The sequence below is a fragment of the Podarcis vaucheri genome (assembly GCF_965113315.1).
Source record: "Podarcis vaucheri genome assembly, chromosome: 1".
Taxonomy (NCBI): Eukaryota; Metazoa; Chordata; class Lepidosauria; order Squamata; family Lacertidae; genus Podarcis; species Podarcis vaucheri.
In genome coordinates this window covers 111963093-111990293 of record NC_138759.1, presented here as the reverse complement: position 1 = coordinate 111990293, position 27201 = coordinate 111963093, and the positions used below count along the sequence as shown (strand labels likewise).

At 44.4% G+C, this 27201-nt stretch overlaps 1 protein-coding gene across 1 annotated transcript in view; it reads left to right on the top strand.

The window, feature by feature from the left end:
- LOC309540030 (sodium channel protein type 2 subunit alpha-like) overlaps positions 1-27201 on the top strand; it is a 76894-nt gene that overhangs the window by 26073 nt on the left and 23620 nt on the right. The window contains exons 8-18 of the mRNA XM_082236614.1: positions 1074-1337; positions 2307-2370; positions 4510-4651; positions 4869-5075; positions 7701-7973; positions 10421-10771; positions 11482-11614; positions 12439-12677; positions 19562-19735; positions 21401-21757; positions 22216-22701. Coding sequence (XP_082092740.1) covers positions 1074-1337; positions 2307-2370; positions 4510-4651; positions 4869-5075; positions 7701-7973; positions 10421-10771; positions 11482-11614; positions 12439-12677; positions 19562-19735; positions 21401-21757; positions 22216-22701 — 2690 coding nt within the window. The remainder of the gene's footprint in view (positions 1-1073; positions 1338-2306; positions 2371-4509; positions 4652-4868; positions 5076-7700; positions 7974-10420; positions 10772-11481; positions 11615-12438; positions 12678-19561; positions 19736-21400; positions 21758-22215; positions 22702-27201) is intronic.

Here is a 27201-nt window from a genome sequence, read left to right as displayed (position 1 = left end):
CCATTTATTTTAATTTGCAAAATCAGCCTTCGAGTTTAGCGAACAATTGCATGAGACGTCTACAGAATGCACAGCCTATCCGTTACATTTTGTTTTGGGGTTTGCTTTTTACTGTTGTTGCTGCATAAAGGTGACAATTTTTTCCCCTTCCACACTAAACAGCTTTAACACTCTGCCGTTTATATTGCCATATATCTTAGCACATATTGTCTGAAGACTGCAATCTTAAACCAGGGGCGAAAATAGGCATTATTTCACCTGGGTCAAAGACTCAGCTTGGCACACACACACACCCGTGTGCATTTGTGTACACACACAGAGAGGCTGGGAGCATCAATGGCACCTCTTTAGGGGCTTCACCCTGGGCAAAAAACCTGACTAGACCCCGCCCCTTAGCTACGGCTCTGTTTAAACAGACTTATTAGAGAATCAGCCCCACCGAATCAGTGGAACTTATTTCCAAGTAAACATGCATAAGATTCAGCTGCATGGCCAAAATTTGAATTAAGCTCTGAAAGCTTTTATTTTATTTTATTTTATTTTATTTTATTTTATTTTATTTTATTTTATTTTATAACTTACCTGTTTCAATAAACATTGCTTGGGAACATACTAATGAATGTCAATGTGAACATAGCCTGGGATCTTATTCCCTACCTATTTTTCTTCTTTCTTTTTTCCCTTTGGGGAGTGGGTGGGGCGAAGAGTGGATTGTGACTGGTGAAAATGCTTTGTAAGAGAAGAAAAAATAGGGTTTTACTTTGTTGTTGCTGCTGCTGTTTTTTTGTTTTGTTTTGTTTTTTACTAAATGCTATTATTATATGTTGGCGTTCCATGAATGAGAAAGCTTCTTGTTTTGCAAAGGGGGAAAAAAGGTGTACATTTAATGCAATGTACACAGTGCATTCATGGACAGTTTTTGCTCTTCATGCGTTTCCACGAGTTCTGGGGTACTGTTCATTAAGCTTTACTGTGTCGCAGACAAGATGTTGTTCGCTGTTTCTGCATGGCATCTTAAATAGGATGGAAGAATGCTTGATATGTATTAATACGTCTTTCGATCCCATTTGCAGGCCTGAAGACCATTGTGGGGGCCCTAATTCAGTCAGTGAAGAAGCTCTCGGATGTGATGATCCTGACCGTGTTTTGTCTAAGTGTATTTGCTTTAATAGGGCTTCAGCTTTTCATGGGGAACTTGAGGCATAAATGCCTGATTTGGCCACCTGAAAACTTTACTTTTGAAAGCGACTTCAATAATAGCACAGTGGGAGAAAATGGTACCTTTCTTAACACTACGGAGAGCACCTTTGACTGGGAGGAGTACATTGAGGAAGAAAGTAAGCATGATTGATACGAATATATACACCTACATAGGACGTGTGTTATGCAAGTTATATATATAAAAAAGCTGAAACATTAAAATTAGGTCAAGCATTAACATTTGGTCCAAGCAGTTGGCTATTTCACCTGGCTAAAAGCCTTTTGATCTCCTCCAATTAATCAGGCAGCAAATTTCTTTTTTAAAAATAATAATCAGCAAGTCATGTTTTAATACGCACTTACAAAAGGCACAAACAACAAATGCCACCACTGGAGGCATTTCTCCTTCTCTCTTGCACAGGAGGGAATGCATCTTTTAAGACGTGCCATCACCTAAAATTAAAAAAAAGAGTATTATTCTTCAGAACTTTTCTTGTTATTCATGCACAAATTTATGCAGTTCAAATCAGTGAACTCTGGAGTGAGTAATCAACTAAGATTTCTTTAATTTGTGTAGCAATCCTTATCTTTACTCTCAATCAATAGGGAGCTTTTAGCCCTCAGGTGCCAAGACAACAGTGATTTGGAGAGAGATTCCTAGCTATTTTTTTAAAAAAAACAAAACCGAAACAAATATTTGCATAACTTTGAGTAATTTTTTAAAAAAGAAGTGTATTCTTTCCTTTGATGGGATCCAGACTACCTTTTGGTAGGAATGGGAAAGGTATTTTTTCCCTTGATAACCCTTCCCCTTGCAGCGCACTCTGCTTCTTCCCAAAAGGCTGCTGTAGGGGACCAGCCCATGGGACCCATCAGAAAAGCAGGGGAGGTGGCACTGAGAGCTGCCGGGAGGAAGGGGAGTTGCTAAAAATTGCCTCTCCCACTCCATTTCCTCTAGTGGGAGCCTCTACTGGATCTTGAGCTTCTCTGCAAATGGAAAGACAAGATGGGGACCAAATCACTTGGTTATAGTTCTATATGAATCTGTGTTTCATAACAGCAACGACTGAAAAATACAGTTCTTTATCCTTTCCCCCCCAAATCAGGTCATTTTTATGTTTTGGAAGGACAAAGAGATGCCCTGCTTTGTGGCAACAGCTCTGATGCTGGGTAAGAATTTTTAATAATTCGTTGAGTTCTCTACAATAAAACTAAGGAGCACCAAGCCTCTTGACTGAGAGGTACCTGAACAGTCCAGCATCTATTAGCAGCTTTGGTATGAGTGAGCAATGTCAACTACACACACACATACCCTTTCACAAGCAGTCCTCGGAGTCCAGAATGTGCCAGGCTAGAATATAACCTAATGTAAATAAGGCATCTAGTTTAGGATATAGGATCAAGATAGGTTATTGGAAATACATTTACTGGCTTAATCTCCATAAAAAAAATATTTAAGTGAGATAATAAAGCAGTTTGGCAATTAGGTGCACGGGTTTCTCCTAGGGGAGAGAGAAGAGTATGCATATGCCAGCAATTATCTCCTTTGAAACGATCTGGGCTTAATTGCTAGAGCAGCTTTCTGATTCCAGAGGTCACCTTCTGCAAAACTGCATTGGCTGGGGCGGTGTGTGTGTGTGTGTGTGTGTGTGTGTGTGTGTGTATGTGTGTGTATGTCGCTATTTATGATCCTATCTTTAGCTAATGGGTTAGAGCTGACAGCCCTACGCATGACATAGGGATTTCCCAGCCTAAGCCTAAGCCTTCTCTCTTTTGCAATGTGGCACGTTTATCTGCCTTTTTAATGTCATAAGGTGGTTGGTTTTGTACCTAACTCCCTTGATTAATTCACTTGGGGGTAGGGAAGCTCTTTCAGTTACCTTCCTTTATGGACAAGCTTTAGGGAGCCGGTGGTGGGTGAGGCCAGAGGCAAAAGAGAGCACAACACTTATGGTGAATATTGCCTTTGTTCGGGAGGCTAGTTTCTTCGCTCTACCCTCCATTCAGGCAAACAAGAAGCATGATTGGGTTTCAAGATCTGGCAAAAGCATTCAGGGAGTTCTAGGGAGGTTGTATGGCCTTAAGAGACCCCAGATGAGAGTTTTGACAGAGAGGCCTTGTTTGTTTCACGTCCCTGAAGCCACTAAAGAAGATCAGCTGTGCGGCTGTTGCAGACTCTTGCCATTTGAAAAAGCTCTCCCAAAATTTTGTCTGTGTCTAGTGGTCGTTGGATGCTACTGGTTCATACCTCATTTGAGAGGTATAGTCATAGTGAAGATGCCTATGTAACAAATGAATAAGTAACATGGAATTAAGAATATGGATCGAAATTAAGGCTATAGATAGTAAAGAGAAATGAAAGGCTTAAAAGCGACTCTGGAGCAAAGCATGCCTCTACCAAACTTCAATCCTATTAAACAAGCTCTTTTAGCTTTGTGCTGAGTCATTGCAGTAGCAAAATGTTTGCTTGAGAGCCAATTAGAAATAATAAAATGAGGTGATAAAATATTTGAGTTGCGTTTAAATTATTCCATGAGCATTTGGCCTTGGAATTAATCATAAATGTTTCATTATTAGTCCAGAAGCTTGTCTGTGTTTGTCTGTTGCATAAAAAAATTGACCAAGTGCCCTGTGGCAACTTAAAAGTCTTAACAGATTGAATGGCATGATCATTCTGAGACATACACTCCTTCGTCTCATGTGTGAGCCGAATTTAATGTTAATGTTAATGTTAGATTTATCTTTAAAAATACAACTGTATATATTTTTTTCTGAATGAAATCTTGTAGACTCCCAATGGAATCCTGTAGACCCGACTATATAACTTTGGAAATGAAAGATTAGATGCCTTGGTCAGTGGTTCAGCTACTTCTGGGGCAATTCACAGCAAACTAAGGCTTGCAACCAATATTGCCTTATAAAACATACTTCCAAGGCATATGTAGATGCAAAGCCTCATTTCAGAAATAAGCAGACTTACAGTGCAGCCCTGTACATGTCTACTCAGAAGTAAGTCCCAGTGAGTTTGGTGGGGGCTTACTCTGAGGTAAGTAGGAATAGGATTGCAGTCCCAGGCACACATTGCTCCTAAATCTATGGACTTAAGTTAGCAAAGACTAGGTTTGTTTCATTGATTTTAATGGGACCTCTAAGCGCACCTAACTTGGTCTGGATCTAACCTCTTAATTCTGAAGAACAACTAGGAAAACAAACTATTCAATTTAGGGGGGGAAATGTGGCCTTGAAAATATCACACAATGGAAGCAAAAGAAATATTGTGTTGTTTCACTATGGTTTCCTTTTTCATAGTCAATGTCCGGAAGGATATGTGTGTGTAAAAGCTGGTCGAAACCCCAACTATGGCTACACAAGTTTTGATACCTTCAGCTGGGCCTTCTTGTCGCTCTTTCGGCTGATGACTCAGGACTACTGGGAAAACCTTTATCAACTGGTGAGAACCATCACGAGGCAAGCTTAGTATGTATGATAATAAAGCGGGGGCTTTCTTTCTTGCTGACTGTGTGTGACTTTTCAAAAAACCTGAAGCAATTAGTTATAATTTATGCACATTTGGGGCGTCATTACAATTTGCGGTTGATGAATAGGCAAGGCAGTATCATCGGCAGAAAACCTAACCAGTGAGACCTTGTTGTTTCTCCCCACGCTAGACCTTAAGAGCTGCTGGCAAAACGTACATGATCTTTTTTGTCCTGGTGATTTTCCTGGGCTCTTTCTACCTGATCAACCTGATCCTGGCCGTTGTTGCCATGGCCTACGAAGAGCAGAACCAAGCCACCATGGAAGAAGCAGAGCAGAAGGAGGCTGAGTTCCAGCAAATGCTGGAGCAGCTGAAAAAGCAACAGGAAGAAGCCCAGGTAGCTTCTGGAAAATGCACTGCTTGTAATGCACTTGCTATAGTGCGCTGACATAAACTTGTATCTTATCGGATTTTTACGTTCCTGGGCAGCACCTGCCAAGGCCCTCTCTGACATCTGTGGGAATGTTCAGGGATGCAGGAGAGGATATATTGACTGATTATATCCTTATCCAACTTGTGCTAACAAGTTCCCAAAATATCAGCAGAGTAAAACATTCCCCTTTATCTTAAGTTTGCAATGGTAGCGTGTGCTCAGGTTCGCTAGAACCTCTATAATAATCACTCTGGTAATTTCCCCTTTATTCCCTCTTAAAATACAAGACACGACACAGTCCTTTACAAAAGTATAAAAAGAGTTTACTCACATTCTGTTCACATCAGATCCCAGAAGGCAGACAACTTAATAAAGTAATATACATTTGGATTCTATCTTACAAAAAGATAGTCCCTTTGTCCTCTCTTTGCTGGGAGCCAAGAGGGCATCGTTAGCTTGTTGCTTCTTCGAAGGAAGAGAAGAGAGAGAGAGATGGCTGCCCCTGCCCTGTGCTTTTGTCGTTACCTGCACAGGTGAGGCCACACCCACCTCTAGTCACATGCGGAGGAAGTCTGTCCCAGCTCAGAGGGAAACAGGAAGTTTACCTGCTGGCTGGACAAACATCCCTCCCCATGTCTAAACATGTACACTCTAGGAATGTTGTAATTGACTGCTCCTGTGTTTCACATCCCACAACATCCAGAGTTCTCTGGACCTTCTGATGTTCTCCTTCTTGTTGCCACTTACTAGCCTGCATGCTTGGTCTCCCTCTCTCTCTCTCTTGGCCAAGTGGGAGTGATAGGACTGAAGAGCCAGAGAAGCTAGTTGACTTTCCAGCCCTTTCCCTCCGGATAGCCAACAGAGAAGAAGTGGGTGACTGCAGGAGCCAGGCAGAATGGTCGGGGTTGGGCAATAGGGGCAACGTTCCTCCAAATCTGCAGCTGGCATTGGATTAAGCCTCCTTACGGGGTGAGCTCACGTTGCTCGGTCCCTGCTCCTGCCAACCTAGCAGTTCGAAAGCACGTCAAGTGTGCAAGTAGATAAATAGGTACTGCTCCAGTGGGAAAGTAAACAGCGTTTCTGTGCACTGCTCTTGTTCGCCAGAAGTGGCTTAGTCATGCTGGCCACATGACCCAGAAGCTGTACGCCGGCTCCCTCGGCCAATAAAGCAAGATGAGCCCCACAACCCCAGAGTTGGTCACGATAGGCCCTAATGGTCAGGGGATGATTGCCCTAGAGTAAGGAAGCCTGCATAGTGTGGCTGGAGCATATCCATTCCATGCCTTCCCTCCATTTTCAGCTGAGGTGTATTCTTATTGCATATCCATGTGGTTGCTAGACACGAGGAAGGAGAGTGGGGCAGTACTCACTAGGCTGCACATATGCTAGTCCCACCCCTAACCTCTCTGTGGTTGACTGAAGCCATGAATGGGGCTTTATGTGGACACAGCTTTATGTGTGATAGGGAACCCTGGTGTGGTCTCAGTTCCCAATCAGGCATTCAGGGACTTTTCTCATCTTCCTCCACCTTTGTGAAGGGCAGTATGGGACTGCTGTAAGTGCAGCAGCTGAAGACAGGGCCTGCAGGCATGATCCAGTCTGAACAGTGTACAGGAGGGTCTTGGGAGATCAGACTGGCCTTGACCAGAGCCAGGGCCTTTTTGGCTGTGGCCCTGGCCTGGTGAAACGCTCTCTCACAATAGACTAGGGCCCTGCGAGATTTGACATCTTTCCGCAGGGCCTGCAAGGCGGAGCTGTTCCGCCAGGCCTTTGGTCAGGGTTCAGCCTGACTCATTTTCTCTTTGTATAAGAACAAGCATGAAGGAGGTTCCCAGCCCACTCATAGGTCCTTATAATATCAGTGGAAACAGTTGGTCTTGGCGAGTATTAACCGCTTCCAATTTTAACCTGAAGATTGCCACTTGTCCAGTTTTAATTTTAATGTTAATTGTTTGAATTAACTGTGCAATGTATCTTAATTGATTGATCACTTGTGTTATGCATATTGTCTTATTTATATGACGTTAGCCGCTCTGAGCCTGGGTTTGGCCGGGGAGGGCAGGCTGAATGATGGGAGTGAAGACACTCCTTATCAATGAATGTGACTCGTCAACGAGATAGGAGGTCTACAAGTGAAAAACTCGGCAGAAGCAAATAACTAATTATCCACTGGCCTTCATGATATTTCACTACAAACTCTTAAATAGTAGGATGGAATTGGCTGGTGTGTTCCAGAAACATGGGCTGGTGGAAGTAGCTGTGAAGTAGAAAAGATTGGGAGCCAATGGCTCTCTGTTGGACTATAATAGGAATAGGCATGTTCTAAGCAGAGGCAACATACCATTGGTGGCTAACTTATTAAAAACTACAGGGACAACTATGCCGTACTGTATTTTCGGAGAACTTCATTACCTTAAAAGAAGAAAGCAAGCATTATTTTATTCCAAATAGAGAGGCACTAATTATTGACATTTGTACGTAATTGCTTTGTGACTGTGTACCCTTGGAAGCAATAATGAATCTCTGTAAGGTTATGATTTAATGTGGTAATCCAACTAATGCTAATTACCTGACACTGTAACACAACAGACAACAGCAGCTGTGGCAGCAGCATCGATGGCATCAAGAGATTTCAGCGGCGTGGGTGGATTGGGGGAGCTCTTGGAAAGTTCTTCAGAGGCATCTAAATTAAGCTCCAAGAGTGCTAAAGAAAGAAGGAACAGGCGGAGGAAAAAAAGGCAGAAGGAACTTTCGGAAGAAGAAGATAGGGCAGAAGCCGAACAGTTTCCTAAATCTGAATCGGAAGACAGTATCCGAAGGGGAGCTCGCCTGTCCTATGAAAAAAGGACTTCAACTCACCAGGTAAAGTATGCAAGCTATGTAATTTTGAGGCAATTTTTTTCATGTATATCCCAGGTCATAAGGAATAGGACAGAGCCCTTTTCATAGTGGCCCCACAACTGCACAACTCTCTTCCACAAGTGGCCTGCTATGCTCCATAATTAGGGTCTTATAGAAAATCCATTAAGACTATTTCTTTCTTTTTTTGGGTCCAAGTCAAGGAGTGCAAATAGAGACTGGCTTTGTTTTGCAGTGTCTACCACTGAATTCTATGGAACAAGCTAAAAAGCCTGCAGTCAGGGTCATAGCTAAAAGAGGGCAAAGCCTGCAGATACTGGGGGTGACGAAGGGCAGAGGGGGATATTTCATCCTCACCTCAACAGTGTCCCTGAGTGCATCCTTTTACTTTCTCCCATATAAGTGAATATTTACATTTGAGGACAAATAAGGGGTGGGGGCAAAGGCTGCTCCACCACCACAGTGACCCCATTGTGGGAGTCGTACCTCTCCTTCCAGTACCGAATGTAGTGTTGGGGGGACAAGTGGGGGCTGCATGATCCCAAGACTTAGGTGTAGGTGTTATACATTTACCGTATTTTTCGCCCTATAGGACGCACTTTTTCCCCTCCAAAAATGAAGGGGAAATGTGTGTGCGTCCTATGGGGCGAATGCAGGCTTTCGCTGAAGCCTGGAGAGTGAGGTGCGCACCGACCCCTCTCGCTCTCCAGGCTTCAGGAAGCTATCCGCAAGCCGTGGGAGAGCTGTGTGACTTCGCACAGCTCTCCCATGGCTTGTGGAGAGCTGCCTGCACCCAGAAGCCTGGGGGTGCGCTGAGCTCAGCACCCCCCCAGGCTTCGGGCTTTGCGCAGCTCTCCGCAAGCCATGGGAGGGCTGTGCGAATTCGCGCAGCTCTCCCACGGCTTGTGGAGAGCTGCCTGTTCTGGGGGCTGGGGGGGATAATTTTTTTTCTTTATTTCCCCCCAAAAAAACTAGGTGCGCCCTATGGGTCGGTGCGCCCTATGGGCCGAAAAATACGGTATTTCTAAAACTTGCCACTACCAAAGTCCTGAAGCAATTTATAGTCAAAGGAAAAGATCAAATAGCAAAAATAAAATAAAACATATTAAAAACATGCAAAACAAAATATCATAAAAGGGTTTATCTCCATCTTAACCACCACGTGAAATTTACAGGTGAAATGTTGTAACGCAGATAATGGTGGTTTAAAATAAAAGTTGCTAAGCCAGGAACTTCAAACCTCGTATTTCAGAGTATCTTTAGAACCAATAGGAAAATCAATCAGACTAGTCCAGGGATTACTGGAAGTTTAAAGTAACTAGATCCGAAAGCATATTCAGAAGCAGGAGCAATAAATCTTAACAGAAGGATTGCCTCTCCACCTCCCAGTACCAGTGATGACTTTATTTATTCATGAGTACTGCTAATGAAATATGCAGAGAGGGAGTAAAAGATTCCATTAAGGAGTTTCTTGTTGTGCAATTAAATAAAACTGTGGCCAGCAAAAATTGATTCCCCTTCTCTCAGTGGCAAAGTCACCATCTTCAGGTCTCTTGTGGCTGCTGGATGTTGTTTGAAAGCATTAACTGATGAGACAGTATGATTAATAAATGGTGGATTAATAGATCTCAAGTTAAATGGATTTAGCCATTGGGCTTCCCCCAAAGCAGTAAGCAACAGCCGCCTACTTAATATGCTTTCTTTTGCCTTTGGAAGCATCTACTGATGTTTGAAAGATCCCCCTTGAGGATAATGTAGGGTGGGTCATGGCTATGTATAATTAAATGGTTGAGGGGATTTTGTCTAACTATGTTGCCTTGCATAATGGGTTAGAGAAGAACAAGTAAGCCTGGGCTGTGTAAATGGGTGTCAAAACTTAACATAGGAACATAGAAGTCTCCTTATACTGAGTCATTGGTCCATCTATGGTCCATCTACGAACACTAATATATTTAGTGTTAACTCTGAAAGTATGTACTCAATTCTGAACAAACCAAGCCTCGTCATAGCTGTCACAGGGCTGTGAAAATTTGTGTGCCAGGTTTTTTGGACTCGCCTACCCATGAAATTTCTGAAACCAAAGGGGGTACATTGGTTGCCAGGTGTGATCCCCCCCCCAGCTCTCCTACCCCACTATTAAGGTTCCAGGGATTGAAACTTCTGCAGGCAAAGCACTCCTACCTGAGCTAGCATCCTTCCCAAGACCAGGGAGATCTGGGTCTATGGAAGAATAAGCCAAGTTGAGTATCCTGAAACTTGTGACCACAATCCTGGTATCACATCTCACAGTTTTAATTGATTAAACTAGCATGGTTGGACCGAAGCACCATTTACTTGAGTAAATAAGGTGATAAGTCAACAGCAATTAAAACAACAACAACCCACGAGTGGTTCCAAATACTAAGTGTGCTCTTGTTTCCCCTCTTCCCCTCCCCCAACCCCTGTCACAGTCTTTGTTGAGCCTTCGCGGCTCCTTGTTTTCCCCGAGGCGCCACAGTAGAACCAGCATTTTCAGCTTCAGAGGCCGAGCAAAGGACATAGGATCGGAAAACGACTTCGCCGACGATGAACACAGCACCCTCGAGGACAACGAGAGCAGAAGGGACTCTCTCTTCGTCCCAAACAGACACAACAGCGAACGCCGCAACAGCAACACCAGCCAGGCGAGCCTGTCGTCAAGGATGGTGCCAGCGATTCCGGCGAACGGGAAGATGCACAGCACCGTGGATTGCAATGGCGTCGTTTCCTTGGCGGGAGGACCTCCTGGGCTCATATCACCTCCTGGGCAGCTTCTGCTAGAGGTGAGAAGCTTCCTATTCCACTCTGTCGCATCTGGCATGTTTCTTACATCTTAGACCCCTAGTGGGAGATCTCAAGCTCAGAGGCCGAATGAACAACTCAGTGGCGTAGCGTGGGTTGTCAGCACCCGGGGCAAGGCAACTAATTTGGACCCCCCTAACCGTGGATTTGCGCCCCCTAACCCTAACCCCCAGATGTTGCGCTCGGTGCGGCCGGCCCCCCCTGCACCCCCCACGCTACGCCACTGGAACAACTCTGTCTGGCCCTCAGAACTCTCTCCAGGCCACTCCCACCACTGATTCATCTTTCCCCCCTGAGTTTCTTTCCTGGCTTAAATGTGCCCATGAACTCTTAATCATGCTTGTTGTTTGTCTGGATGGAGATAGAAGGGTGTATTTAGAAAGTAGCCTACTGGGGCAAAGGCAAAAATTACATTCATCGCATGTGCCATCAGGTGGTAGCCCAGAATGGAATGTGAACCAGGTTTCCCCATCCCTGCCTCACACTATGATCCCTCTGTTTGTGTACACTGCCTCTGATTTTCCCAGGTGGCTACCACCACCACTAAAGGACATGCGAAGTTGTGCGTATTGATCAAAAACCACCAAAAAACCTCAGCTCTTGGTGTGATCATTGTATATGTTGGGGGTCACATTTATATAGCTTATGGCTTGAGTTTCTGGAATTATATTGACCACAATTGTATTTTCAGGGTACCACCACCGAAACAGAAATAAGAAAAAGAAGATTGAGCTCTTACCAGATTTCGATGGAGTTGATGGAAGAATCTGCAGCAAGACAAAGAGCCATGAGTATAGCCAGTATACTCACAAACACCATGGAAGGTACCGGGTTTGGGGGGGGGGTTAGGAATATGTTTGGCCATGTATTGTACTGATATCACACTCTTAAAAGAGGGCCACTTCTGTTTCAGTGGAAAGTAAGCATTGTTAAGTGCTGAACCCTTGGGCATTCATTGAGCATTTCCATTATTTAGAGTGATTCAAGTTGGTTCAACCCTTGTAAAATTCCCTAATTTTGTTTCCACCTCCCGGTCAGGCAGCTGTTAAAATGGTTTTTCAGGTGATTTTTGCATCGTCTCTAATGATGGCATGCCTGGCCTTCCTGGGTAACAGGTATTTCTGATGCAACAAAGAAGAAAGGGATCATCCTGTTCTTAGTGGCATGAGAAGCAATTAGTTTGTACCAAAACTTGTGCCTCATCTACCTCATCTAACTGCTAACGCTTCAAAATGGCAGTGGTTGGCAAACCAAGGGAAAACAATTGTAGGCTTGTGTACACCTCAGTCAGATTTTTATGGTTTGTGGGCAACACCCATTACAATATAAATCACAAAACAACCACAATGGGCAATCCAATACAAGGGTAAGTAAAAGCATCAAGTTTTGGAATTACACATAATCGAAACTTAAAGCGATAAATGATTTATAGTTGTTTTAAAAATTCCCTTGGCAGTTGTTGTTTTTTTAAGTATGCTGTAACAGACTCATTTTCAGCTAACAAACTTGCTAACATCAGCCAGCAACCATCTAATTTTGTAATAATCGGATAATCCTATGTAGTGTATCATTCTGGCTGTTCGTTGCAGAAAGCTGATTTATTTTTTATTTTTTTAACCAATATCTTGCCTATAAAATCTTTTTCCAGAACTTGAAGAATCCAGACAGAAGTGTCCGCCATGCTGGTATAGATTTGCAAACACCTTCTTGATCTGGGATTGCTGGCCTCCTTGGCTAAAAGTGAAGCACATCATGAATTTGATAGTGATGGATCCATTTGTTGATCTTGCTATCACCATCTGCATTGTTTTGAATACGCTGTTTATGGCTATGGAGCATTATCCGATGACTCCCTATTTCAATCATGTCCTTTATGTTGGAAACCTGGTATGTGAACAATTATTTATACACGTGATCTTATAATAGGAATCCTTAAAGCAATGTACAATGTGGTATACAAGACTTTTGAAATGTAACTCAATTAAAAAGAGAAGCTGAGTAAAAAGCAGTGGAATGTACCAGAATTGAGATGCACAGAATCCAGATATGTACCACCATCTTGAAAAAAATTCCCTGAGTAACAGGGGAGATTTTCAGTGGCATCTAAAATTATCGGAAGAAGTATCTGAAGGAAGTGTGCATGCACACGAAAGCTCATACCAATAACAAGCTTAGTTGGTCTCTAAGGTGCTACTGGAAGGGATTTTTTAAATTTTGTTTTATCTAAAATTAAATCAATGATGAGGATCACTGGGTTTCCCTGATGAAAGTTATTTAGCTAACCTGCTGAAAAAGTCCTGCTCCAAGACTACCAGGTTTAATCCCCTGGGGGAAAGGGCTGGATTTTCAGGCTTTCTTGATGAACCCCTCAGGTGGCCCTGAAAGTGGGTGGGAGAGCCCCCCTCAACAAATTCCCACTGCACCTCCGGCTCATGAGGAGACCCACCCCAGAGCCCGAACAGGACATCCTCTATGGACTCCAAAGAGGGTCTCCTCATGAGCCAGAGGTGCAGCGGGGCTTTGCTGAGGTCCTTTAGCCTCCTAGATAACAGCTGGCATGTGGGAAAACCATGCCTCAACTGAGCAAGCCCTCATGCTCTTCCGGCTCGTTGCTGAGGGAGGAGCTTCTTAAGCAGCTCAACTGAAGCGCGGAAGCCCCTCCCTGCCTCAGCTGAGCAAGGCCCCATGTTCCTGAGGGAGGAGCTCGTTAAGCAGCTCAACTGAAGCGCGGAAGCCCCTCCCTGCCTCAGCTGAGCAAGGCCCCATGTTCCTGAGGGAGGAGCTCGTTAAGCAGCTCAACTGAAGCGTGGAAGCCCCTCCCTGCCTCAGCTGAGCAAGGCCCCATGTTCCTGAGGGAGGAGCTCGTTAAGCAGCTCAACTGAAGCGTGGAAGCCCCTCCCTGCCTCAGCTGAGCAAGGCCCCATGTTCCTGAGGGAGGAGCTCGTTAAGCAGCTCAACTGAATCGTGGAAGCCCCTCCCTGCCTCAGCTGAGCAAGGCCCCATGTTCCTGAGGGAGGAGCTCGTTAAGCAGCTCAACTGAAGCACGGAAGCCCCTCCCTGCCTCAGCTGAGCAAGGCCCCATGTTCCTGAGGGAGGAGCTCGTTAAGCAGCTCAACTGAAGCGTGGAAGCCCCTCCCTGCCTCAGCTGAGCAAGGCCCCATGTTCCTGAGGGAGGAGCTCGTTAAGCAGCTCAACTGAAGGACGGAAGCCCCTCCCTGCCTCAGCTGAGCAAGCCCCCCTCCCCCCCCGAGGGAGGAGCTCGTTAAGCAGCTCAACTGAAGCGCGGAAGCCCCTCCCTGCCTCAGCTGAGCAAGGCCCCATGTTCCTCAGGGAGGAGCTTGTTAAGCAGCTCAACTGAAGCGCGGAAGCCCCTCCCTGCCTCAGCTGAGCAAGGCCCCATGTTCCTGAGGGAGGAGCTCGTTAAGCAGCTCAACTGAAGCGTGGAAGCCCCTCCCTGCCTCAGCTGAGCAAGGCCCCATGTTCCTGAGGGAGGAGCTCGTTAAGCAGCTCAACTGAAGCACGGAAGCCCCTCCCTGCCTCAGCTGAGCAAGGCCCCCGCCCCTGCTGAGGGAGGAGCTCGTTAAGCAGCTCAACTGAAGCGCGGAAGCCCCTCCCTGCCTCAGCTGAGCAAGGCCCCATGTTCCTGAGGGAGGAGCTCGTTAAGCAGCTCAACTGAAGCGCGGAAGCCCCTCCCTGCCTCAGCTGAGCAAGGCCCCATGTTCCTGAGGGAGGAGCTCGTTAAGCAGCTCAACTGAAGCGCGGAAGCCCCTCCCTGCCTCAGCTGAGCAAGGCCCCATGTTCCTGAGGGAGGAGCTCGTTAAGCAGCTCAACTGAAGCGCGGAAGCCCCTCCCTGCCTCAGCTGAGCAAGGCCCCCCCCTGCTGAGGGAGGAGCTCGTTAAGCAGCTCAACTGAAGCGCGGAAGCCCCTCCCTGCCTCAGCTGAGCAAGGCCCCATGTTCCTGAGGGAGGAGCTCGTTAAGCAGCTCAACTGAAGCGCGGAAGCCCCTCCCTGCCTCAGCTGAGCAAGGCCCCATGTTCCTGAGGGAGGAGCTCGTTAAGCAGCTCAACTGAAGCGCGGAAGCCCCTCCCTGCCTCAGCTGAGCAAGGCCCCATGTTCCTGAGGGAGGAGCTCGTTAAGCAGCTCAACTGAAGCGTGGAAACCCCTCCCTGCCTCAGCTGAGCAAGGCCCCATGTTCCTGAGGGAGGAGCTCGTTAAGCAGCTTAACTGAAGCGTGGAAGCCCCTCCCTGCCTCAGCTGAGCAAGGCCCCATGTTCCTGAGGGAGGAGCTCGTTAAGCAGCTCACCTGAAGCGCGGAAACCCCTCCCTGCCTCAGCAGAGCAAGGCCCCCCCCGCTGAGGGAGGAGCTCGTTAAGCAGCTCAATTGAAGCGCGGAAGCCCCTCCCTGCCTCAGCTGAGCAAGGCCCCATGTTCCTGAGGGAGGAGCTCGTTAAGCAGCTCAACTGAAGCGTGGAAACCCCTCCCTGCCTCAGCTGAGCAAGGCCCCATGTTCCTGAGGGAGGAGCTCGTTAAGCAGCTTAACTGAAGCGTGGAAGCCCCTCCCTGCCTCAGCTGAGCAAGGCCCCCCCCCCGCTGAGGGAGGAGCTCGTTAAGCAGCTCAACTGAAGCGTGGAAGCCCCTCCCTGCCTCAGCTGAGCATGGCCCCATGTTCCTGAGGGAGGAGCTCGTTAAGCAGCTCAACTGAAGCGTGGAAGCCCCTCCCTGCCTCAGCTGAGCAAGGCCCCATGTTCCTGAGGGAGGAGCTCGTTAAGCAGCTCAACTGAAGCGCGGAAGCCCCTCCCTGCCTCAGCTGAGCAAGGCCCCATGTTCCTGAGGGAGGAGCTCGTTAAGCAGCTCAACTGAAGCGTGGAAGCCCCTCCCTGCCTCTGCTGAGCAAGGCCCCCCCCCCGCTGAGGGAGGAGCTCGTTAAGCAGCTCAACTGAATCGTGGAAGCCCCTCCCTGCCTCAGCTGAGCAAGGCCCCATGTTCCTGAGGGAGGAGCTCGTTAAGCAGCTCAACTGAAGCGCGGAAGCCCCTCCCTGCCTCAGCTGAGCATGGCCCCATGTTCCTGAGGGAGGAGCTCGTTAAGCAGCTCAACTGAAGCACGGAAGCCCCTCCCTGCCTCAGCTGAGCAAGGCCCCATGTTCCTGAGGGAGGAGCTCGTTAAGCAGCTCAACTGAAGCGCGGAAGCCCCTCCCTGCCTCAGCTGAGCAAGGCCCCATGTTCCTGAGGGAGGAGCTCGTTAAGCAGCTCACCTGAAGCGCGGAAGCCCCTCCCTGCCTCAGCTGAGCAAGGCCCCATGTTCCTGAGGGAGGAGCTCGTTAAGCAGCTCACCTGAAGCGCGGAAGCCCCTCCCTGCCTCAGCTGAGCAAGGCCCCATGTTCCTGAGGGAGGAGCTCGTTAAGCAGCTCAACTGAAGCGCGGAAGCCCCTCCCTGCCTCAGCTGAGCAAGGCCCCCCCCCTGCTGAGGGAGGAGCTCGTTAAGCAGCTCAACTGAAGCGCGGAAGCCCCTCCCTGCCTCAGCTGAGCAAGGCCCCATGTTCCTGAGGGAGGAGCTCGTTAAGCAGCTCAACTGAAGCGCGGAAGCCCCTCCCTGCCTCAGCTGAGCAAGGCCCCATGTTCCTGAGGGAGGAGCTCGTTAGGCAGCTCAACTGAAGCGCGGAAGCCCCTCCCTGCCTCAGCTGAGCAAGGCCCCGCCCTGCTGAGGGAGGAGCTCCCCCTTGCCTCAGCTGAGCAGCCTCAACAAGCTTCTGGCTGCCAAGGGCATGCACCCCCCAGCTCAAAAAGATCGCCTTTAAGCTGGGTCTTCTGAGGGAGGTGTGTTCTGGCACCTTTTTCCCTAGAAAAAAAGCACTGGGGGGTACTATTGCCATGGTTTCGCCCCACTAGACACACCACTCCTGCCCCACCGGATAAAGGAAATGCTTGTGGGCAGTGCTATTTTTCTGAAAACATCTGTGCCAGAACTCACCACGAACAGCTCCCTTGTTCTCCTAGAGTGGTGCCCACCTGAGAGGCGCCAGAACTGAGTTCTGGTGAGTTCTGGCTGCAAGAAAAAAGGCCTGCTTGTGGGTAACTAGAAATATCTACGGTGGTACCTCGGGTTACATACGCTTCAGGTTACAGACTCTGCTAACCCAGAAATAGTGCTTCAGGTTAAGAACTTTGCTTCAGGATGAGAACAGAAATCGTGCTTCGGTGGCGCAGCGGCAGCAGGAGGCCCCATTAGCTAAAGTGGTGCTTCAGGTTAAGAACAGTTTCAGGTTAAGTACGGACCTCCGGAACAAATTAAGTACTTAACCCGAGGTACCACTGTACTTCAAACTTGTCACTTTTTCGCTTGAAAATACAGCTATGCACAATAAAGGAAACTAGTTGCTAATGCCCTAAAAATCACTGTGGTTAACCAAACAGGTGTATTTTGTGTGCTTTTTAAAGTTTGATTGCACTGTGTTTGTTGAAAAGAATAATCACCATCCGGATTCCACAGGTGTGGGTCTCCTTAGCAAAGCCATTGGGAAGACTAGCGGGAAATGACTATGCAAAGCTCTTAAACAGATGGCTCTCTTTGCATCCTGCCCCTATTACCTTCGCTTCTTTAGGCTCTCATTAATGAAAATGCGATTACGGGTGTTATTTGACAATATTAGAGAATCTTAGCCCATGTAATGTAAGCTGCTTTGCAGAGATCATTTGTGGAGCAACACTTAGGCTTAGCCTATATAATTTTTTCACAAGCTGATTTGGTCGTGCCGCCATTGTTCCAGCGCAGAATTGTCTGTGACGCTGGAAAGTTTGTAGATCACATTGCCATCTCATTACCTTTGTTCAGTAAAACAAATTACTCAGGAACCTAATATTTCAAAAAGTGCTTTAAAAAAAGAAAAAAGACTATCATAATAATGTTGCCACTTTAGTAGCGTGGTGGTGGAATATTTAACAGTACCATTCTAATAATCCAAATTAATTCTAATATATCAGTGCCTGACCTAAAAGTCCCCATTTATGTCCTCACGTCCCCAGACAGAAATTATACCTTTATGGACCTTTCATTTTCCTAGAACACGAAACTTTATCAGCTTTTAATGTGAAATATGAACACAAATAGAAGAAATATTCGTACCTGGGTAATTTAACACTGTTCAAGTTCCAGTGAATGACCTACTGATTTAGAGGTGCTGATTAAGAATGCATACATTTGGCTGGTGCCCTTAGTGCCAGATATAATTAGATCATGCCATCTATGCACACTGTATTATGTTCCACCCTTTTCTGTTATTATCATTATTACAATTGATTTATCATCTGCACCATTGTCTCAAGGCGGTTTACACATGAAGTGTTCTAGGGGCCATCAAAAGTATTCTTAAATCCCCATTGTGGGTATCTTAGGTTGCAGGTGCAAGTGAGCGGTGCAGAAAATCAAAACAGACTACAGTACTCAGACCATTTACTGCATGTGAGATGTGACTTTAACCATGCAATCCACCTATTTTCTGGGTAATTTAGGGCTGGTTCCCAAAGGCCAGTGGGCCTCCTATGAGTGTATCAGGAGTGTGCAGGATTGCTAGGTTCTTTTTTTAAAATTTTTTTCCCCAATGCAGAATCATAACAAAAATTACAAACATTGAATCCAAAATAATACTATACAAAGGAAAAAAAGGAACATACAAAAAAAAACAGAAAAGAAAAAAAAAACAAAGGAAACAAAACTAAACTAAACATAAACGAAAAAGCACACATCTACAGGAAAAAACTGTATCATTACGTAAATGAACACGTATTGACTTCCTTCCTATGTTCTAAGGATTGCTAGGTTCATATTCCAGAGGCACTTGCACAGAAACACTGATCACATCCACACATGGCTTCCTTCAATAACCCTGGGAATTTTCACATATCTGCAATTCTTAGCACCCTTAGCAAGCTGGAGTTTGTGGTAACAATAAAATATTTGTGTTCCCGATCACTTGTTTTAAAACATATGTGGGAAACAGGTACACACTGTAGGGTACTCCCATCTGAAGCAGTCTTCATACTGTATTAACTTTAATTAGGGACGAGTGCTGGTTCACAATGTCCTCCCTGCTGGTACTCATTAAAAAACCTCAAGTCTTTTACTCTCTTAATCTCTTAACCTCATTTTGTTGGTTTCCATCCAAAGGAAGTTAATTTACTATTATTTGGTGGCCTGCTTTGTAGCTTGGCAATTGATTATGAGCCTTTTCCTTCTTCTCCTTTTCAGCGAAAGGAAATTATGATGAAAGTCCTTGATTACTTCTACATAATTAAAAAATTAATCGTATTAAAATTAAGTGTTTTGTTTTTAACAGAAAAAACGTTAATTGAAGGGGCTTCAAAAGTGACAGGAGAATGTCTCCGCAGAAATGAAAAGTTCAAGCAAAAGTATTTTAAAAAATGACCCAAATGTTAGGGATATCGAAGATAAGAGCATTTTTCTGCTATGTTACCTGAAAATATCTGCCATCCTATTTTTTACTATAACAGCATTCCAGAATATGAAATGCAGTAGGATGTGAATAATATATAGAGAGAGATTGCTATCCTAATGCTGTTCTAGCATTCATTCCACAGGATTACACAATGAAAGACCACCCTAAACTCACCATTTAAAAGCGGTGAGCCCTTTAGGAATCAATTATACTTTGTTTCAAAAAAAAAATTTAGTTTGTAAACTTAGTATGCAATTGGGCTAGTTTAATTTAAAAGAACTCAAATGAAGTGTAAACTAATTCATTATACTTGCACTTAGGTCTTCACTGGGATCTTCACTGCAGAAATGGTCCTCAAGATAATAGCCATGGATCCTTACTACTATTTCCAAGAAGGCTGGAATATTTTTGATGGCATCATTGTCAGCTTGAGTTTGATGGAGCTGGGTCTTGCAAATGTGGAAGGGTTGTCAGTCCTAAGATCCTTCAGACTGGTAAATGTGCAAACAGTACAACACAAGTTTTCACATAATTTCCAGTGTTTATAGGCAGAATGCAATATTGGCTTCGGCGTATTTGAAAGAAACTGAGATCAAACTTTTTTACTGCTTTGAATTTAATAAGTATTGCTTGTGAAATTTGTTAACTGATTAGTAACTCCACAATGTTCCTTGAATTCATGCTTTAATCTAGTCAATAAAACAAATGTCATTCCAAAAGGATTTGACACGTATACCAAATGTGAACTGATGGCTACTGTAGAAATGTTAATTGCAATGGAAAAAAAATATGTGAATGCAGTTATAAATGCTCAGTATGTGGCCTGTTTCTCTTTTTAAAAAAATAATTTTTATTAACAGGCCAATCAAATCACATTATTTCCAAATCACATTAATTCCAAATTATACAGCCAGATTTTTAAATTTTGTTGGGGGTACGCATACTTCAAGCTCCAAATGGGGGTCCAAGAATCACTTATATTGCTGCTTTAATTAGACAATTCTATCCAGTTCTGTCCAGATAGTCTCTTTATTACTTTCTTCATCTTCTTGTTATCATATATTCCTTTCTTTGCGATCTCTGATAATCTTCACAAGCGGGTTGGAAACAAATATCCTCTGTGTGGGTTTTAGACTCTCCCAAAAATCATATCACATAGGGACAGACGCCATTCCACACTTCCGTAAAGAATTTATCCTTGGTCTGTCCTTTAATTTTCCCAGGCTTGCCAAGTATATCACAAAGGGCTCTGCCAGGTTTAGATCACATTCCAATCATCATTCACATTCCGATGATCCTGGTCCTCCGCCCACCCCCCCCCCGTCTTTCTTAGACAAGCCTGTCTTAGCGAGACGCCATTTAAAACTGCGTCATAAAAACTTTCCTATGTTCTCCGATGTTTACCAATCCTTTCTTTGATCAATAATTCACTCCACACAGTTCTTGAATTCCTGCTTGTGATTAATAAAATGCAACGATCTTCTTGCTGGGGTGGAGGGTTATTAATACTCACATAAGGCAAAGAAAAGAAAAGTTTTTTCCTCCACCCCCCTTCCAATTCACTCCAATCATACCAGTCTCTTAATGGTGATTCATCACTTGATTTATTTGTCCCGTCCGTCGCTCCGGTCACAGAGATCCATTAATCAGCAGTCTTATCTCCCGAACTTCGCTTGATGTATGTGCTTTAGCTTCTTTCCAATTATATGTTTCCAATTATATTTTCGAGCTAAAGCAAACCCGGGCGCTGATTGGAGACAGCGTCAGGAAGAGCCGACTTCAACGAGGGCTTGTGCCAAGTGACCGGGCACCCCCTTCTTTCGAATCCGGGGATGCATTATGGACACCGCTGGCAAGGCAGTCCCCCCCATCTCCTTGGGGGGGGGGGAGGCTGCATACTTCCCATAGCAGCCTCTTAATTACCTCATGTGGGTTGGAGAGATGTTATTGTCGGCCATCTTCCAATGCGCCACCTGGTGCTCCCCCCGTATGTGGCCTGTTTCTCATTCATTTCCTAAATTCCACTAAATGTATATAAACAGTTTGTTCCTCCTTCTCTCTCTAAATTTTGACCAAATGTATTATGAAGCTAAAATACAAAACACACGGAGAAGTATTTTGAGTAGTAATGATAATGTCTTATTGTTATTGTTTTCCAGCTCCGGGTTTTCAAATTGGCAAAATCCTGGCCGACGCTAAATATGCTGATCAAAATTATCGGCAACTCTGTGGGAGCTTTGGGAAATCTGACCTTGGTGTTGGCCATCATTGTCTTCATTTTTGCCGTGGTGGGCATGCAGCTGTTCGGCAAAAGCTACAAGGAATGTGTGTGCAAGATTGCAGAAGACTGTGAGCTTCCACGCTGGCACATGAACGACTTTTTCCACTCTTTCTTGATCGTGTTCCGAGTCCTTTGCGGAGAATGGATAGAAACCATGTGGGACTGTATGGAAGTTGCAGGTCAAACCATGTGCCTCATTGTCTTCATGCTGGTCATGGTGATTGGAAACCTCGTGGTATGTAAATCAGGCTGTTTGAAAAGTATTAGGATGTCCAATAAACACTGTTTTGTAGAAAAATCACTAGGCCAGAGTTTGACTCTGGGTCCTTATTAAGCTTTGCATAGTATTAATGTGAATGGTTTTACAAGGCTAGTTTTCTTAGAAGAACAAGTTGGCCACAGAAGAAAAATATGTTATTCTAGTTTGCCATGAGAAAAACAGAGGAGAAACTATGTGTCGGAACAGAAGTGCTTCTCTGTCTATGCACATTATGTTTTAGAAAAAATGCAGCTGTGCATAGGATCTTCCCGATATAGGCTGAGAAACTTGTGTTATAAAACAAAGCGGTCTATTGATTGGCCCACTGTGTGTGTCTCCTTCCTCCTCCTCTTCCTCCTCCTCTTCCTTTGTTGATCTTCTTTTTCTGTACAATAGAAACCAGTATTGGTTTTCTTCTTTCCCCTACCTTTTAGGTACTGAACCTCTTTCTGGCCTTGCTTCTGAGCTCCTTTAGTTCAGATAACCTCGCTGCTACTGATGACGATAACGAAATAAACAATCTTCAGATTGCCGTGGCAAGAATTCAGAAGGGAGTAGATTATGTAAAGAAAAAATTGCGAGAGGTTGTCGAAAAAGGCGTTGTCAGGAGGCAGAAAGCTGTGGAGGATATCAAAGCGCTCGAAGAACTAAGCAACAAGAAAGACAACTACATTTCCAACCATATGATGGTTGAAATAACTAGAGACGTTAATTACCTGAGAGATGGGAATGGAACCACAAGTGGTGTGGGCACAGGCAGCAGTGTGGAAAAATACATTATTGATGAAAATGATTATATGTCATTCATAAATAATCCAGGCCTTACTGTGACTGTACCAATGGCAGTTGGAGAGTCGGATTTTGAAAATCTAAATACAGAGGAATTTAGCAGCGAATCTGAAATTGAAGAAGGCAAAGAGGTAGGATTTTATACACACACAGATACACAAGCCCATGTGAAATGAAGCTGAAAACTAATGAAAAATACAATTTTGAATGTATTTTATTGACATTGTCGTATTTATGTCTCTGCACATGTAGCAGTGCTGCAGGATTAGGCAGTTCTTACTTCATAGCAACCTTCTTACTGCTTATTAGTTCCTTTCTTATTGTAAGCGTGTGTTTGGTTTATAATTGTGACATTTCTCCCATGGTGTGAAACTTTGAATGTGTGGGGGTCATGGTGCACGAGGAGGGGACTGTTAATTTCCCTTCACCTATGAGCCCACCCTGAAAATTCCCTCACAGATCATTTTAAAATTTGGGAAAAATAGACTCCTGCTAGGGCCAGTAGGAGGTGATTCCCCCCCCCAAGCCTTATGGGGGAAAGGGCAAGGAGAGGGGGATGGGGGCTGAAGGGGGAGACCCTACAGGTTGAATCAGTCCTATGGGCTGACTTGCTCCTGATGGGCTTACTCCTGGTGTCAACAGGGCTGAGCTAGATGGACCTATAGCCAGTATAAGACAACTTCCTATGTCCCCATGTTCTCTTGCACATGAGAGTATTGCAACTCACCTTTCATGCTCTGCTATGCAGTAGCAACAGAACATCAGGGTGAATGGTAGAAGTGCTCGCCTCATTTCCATGCTTTAGCGTGAAGAGTGCTCCCTAACTTTTACTAAGCAGCAGCATCCAATGGAAGGGAAGATGTCTGTAAGGGTGTAGAGGGGTTGGAGTCAATGATGCCCCCTGGCCACACACCTCGAGTTCCTTAGAGCATTCCCCTGGAAGTTAGTATTTAAAAAGCTGAACAAAAGTGGGGGGGGGGGAGAGAGAGAGAGACTGTTAACTTAGATGTAAAAAAAACAGCTCTGCCCTGCTTTCCTCACATCCGTGCTAATGGGAAACGACTGTTCAGACTATCACTGAAGCCTAAATGAAAATGTAAAGTGGTTTTGAGGAAAACCGCACTAGGCAGAGGCCTACAGGAATGGGCTGGCCAGGATCCAAACCCTTCATGTGCAAATAGAAAGTGTGAAATAGGAATGTGTGTGTGTGTGAGAGAGAGAGAGAGAGAGAGAGATAGTTTGAGTAGCAGCCCTTCGCACCTCATGGAGTGCCATTCTGGGGGACTTAACCTTAGAGGCGTTTCCAGGTACTTCCCATGAAGGAACAGAGAACTACATCTAAGTACTTAGGATTGCAGCTGTGCTGAATAATCCTTGAAGCATTTTACTTGATAGATCGCTACCGAAACATCAAGTATTCAAGTTCTTGAGTATTATTTAGTCACCTATATGAGTACTCCAGAAAAGATATATAATCAAACAAAACATTTTATGGAAGGGAATAAAATGACATAAATTCAGGAAAAACGAAGTCTGGATATCTATTTAGGTTCTGAGGTGATCTTGCCTTGGAAATGTATGGTTTTCATTGGGAAAAGCTTTAGAGTATGGCATTTCCTATTTCAGGCAGAAGTATCTCTTTTCATCCCAATCTCTTGCTTCCATAGACTTGATTCTTATTATATGCAGGATTTGTAGTTTTTACTACTGACTGATTAAATACTTGGTGGTTTGGCAATGTGCATAATTATTGACAGGTATTTATTAGAGCTGGCTGTATTCAGTGGGTCATCTTGACATCAAAAATTTTATTTGATTCCAGCATGAGTCAGAATGGCCAAAGAAATGATCTGCTAACATTATTATAAACTGCTATCTAATGTGACAATAATCTCAGTGAGTGGCATTGATGAATAGAAAACATAAATGAAGCCTAGCCAAATGAAGCCTACATTCTACTTTATAGAGGGCAGCCCTCTATTTGAAATGCTGTCAGAGGACACTCCTCTGTTTCAAGGCAACCTCTGTTCAAATGCTTGTCTGGGCCAAGTCTCCTTTTAAAATATTAAGGCATTGGTTTGCATCAAATTTGCAAATAACAAAAACAAAAAATAAACAAAATCTCACCAAAATGGGGAATTCCTATGACCAGTTGTGCAAATAGCTATTAAATGTTGATAAACCTTTCACCAGCAATTCTATATGGTGTGTTCTGGAAGCACTGGACATTTTTTTAAAAATAAGATTATCTTTTAAAGTTTCAAAGCCAAAATGCTTTTTGTGCATTTGTATGCTGTATAATTTATTCTTACAGCTCTCTCGCTCTCTCTTTTTCCTGTTCTCAATAATTTCTTGTAGTGGTTTCTTAACCAGTTATGTAACATTTATAAGAAGTGCACCACCAATTCCTTCCTCTAGACTATTCTCTCCATCATTCCTTTTCTTGTCATTAGGTCTTTGGTGTTCTGGTCTTGAAGTACCATAGCTAAATGAATTCACTGATTGGTTGAGAGCTGGGTTCATTTTCTTACCCAGTGACACTTCACCTGTTATTAGTAGTTTTGATTTTGATTTTTTTTAAAGGATATTTGTTTCCTAATACCTGGCTGAGAATATATTCTGTACAGGTTGTTTTATTTATTTTCAAACTGATGTTTAATTTGCAATTTTATTTATCTTAAATTGGAGCGTAACTGTGTCCAAAACTAATGTAAGTGTTTCTCCTCAATAGAAGCAACTGTTGCTTTCTTCTTCTTTTCAGTTGTGTGGCTCAAAACTTTGAGGGTTGTGCAGGAGCATAACTTGCAAGATTCACACAATAGAAAGAGACACATTTAGTTTCACACATTCAGTCCTCAGGCCCCTCCCCTGGAATTTTCATAATTAAGATCAAGGGGAAGCCTGTCGAATTGAGAAGCTCCAGGACATCTTTGCAGAAAAGATCTGAAACAACAGCCCTTCCCTCAAAAAAGGAACAGTAGAGGTCTCAGTTACTAAGGAAAACAAACTTCTTGCCATTTCTATCCTTTTTCTGTCTTTGGTTCATCAGATCCTTCTGCAAGCTATTGATTACAGTGTAAAATGCAGAATGGTTAAGAAACCAGAAAGGGGAAGAGAATAAGCCTTTTCTCTTTATGCTAAATAATACATTAATTTAGGCTGTAGCCCAAGAGACCACTGATGATGGACAGAGCATTTTTTAACAAGTGACACTTACTATATTTCTGGATTAAAATAGGAATCCTAACAAAGGTGAGATCACATTGCAGAAGGAGTTTTGCCAGATCAAAACGTTCCAGAACAGGGGCATCGTGGTTCTTGTTTTAACAAAGTAATAGAAATCTAGGATGTCTCCCACTGCCCCCAAAAAACAAGTTGCCTGTCACATTAGAATGAAGAACTTCACTTAAATAGTTGTGTTCCTGTGCGTGCTTATTTGCAGTAAATTCCAATTTAACTCAGAGAGACTTGCTTCTGAATGCTCGTGTGTATATTGAGCTTTAAGTTCACAAAGGGCTGGCTCCAGTCAACTTTGGGGAGGAGCTCTCCAACTCAGTCTCCTAACACCAGCACTTTTCCTTGCCATAGCTGGCTCGCCTGGGGAGTAAGAGTGAATTTAAGTGGGGGGAAAGAAGGCCCAGTGTCCACAGTTGGCTCAGTGGTCCTGTTCTCCTGGCTGATCCCTACAATGCCAGCTGCTGATTGTGGATCCAGACTCATGCTTCAGAAGGAAGGAGGGAGGGGCACATAATCCCAGGGTCCTCTCCTGATCTCTTAACCATAGTTTAACAGATGTAGGCGATACATCACCAGCACATGAAACAAAACAAAGTAGCTGGGACTGCTAATCCTTCTTCATAGTGATCCCTGTTACTCTGATTATGCACACATAGACCATGTGGGGAATCTGTGGCCTTCCACTTGTTGTTAGACTACAACTCCCACCATTCTTGACCATTGGCCATGCTGGGTGGTGATGATGGGAGTTAGATCATGACAATATCTAGAAGGCTGCAGATTCACTGGCCCTGATGTAGAAGATTCTTAAGGATGTAAACTGAATTCTGCAACCAGCCAGTTATCTGTATATACCTTTTCTTGCAAGTTTGATAATGATATCTTTAGCTCTCTTTCTCTCTTCCCCCCCCCCTTCCTGAAAATGTACTAAAGCCATGTCTGAATGCTAGCCTCCAAAGAGCAAAAGACTGGAGGTACTATGTCATGAACTTCATTGCCTGCCATTCTTACTTCTCACAGGGGTAAAACCAAGCAGGAGCAATCAAGAAGGCAGCTCTGGTCCTTTTTAACCAGGTAGATTCAACGTACCGCCACTCTTGCACAGGTTACCCAAGCAAGTTATACATACATAATCACACTTTTCTGGTGAATATTGACTGGCCTGCATGCTACTGAGCTATGTTTCCTTCCCTGCCCATTGCAAGATGGTCTAGACATGCACAGCTGCTCTCTGCTGAGTCCTGTGACTCACACATCACAGCATGGTCAGGCAAGATTGGCAACCCCAACATACATTTTGATTCTGCTAATGACTTTTCTAGATGTATTTGATTATCAAGTCCTTTCAATAGCTACTGCATGACCTATAGGTTTTGTAAGATGGATCATGAACT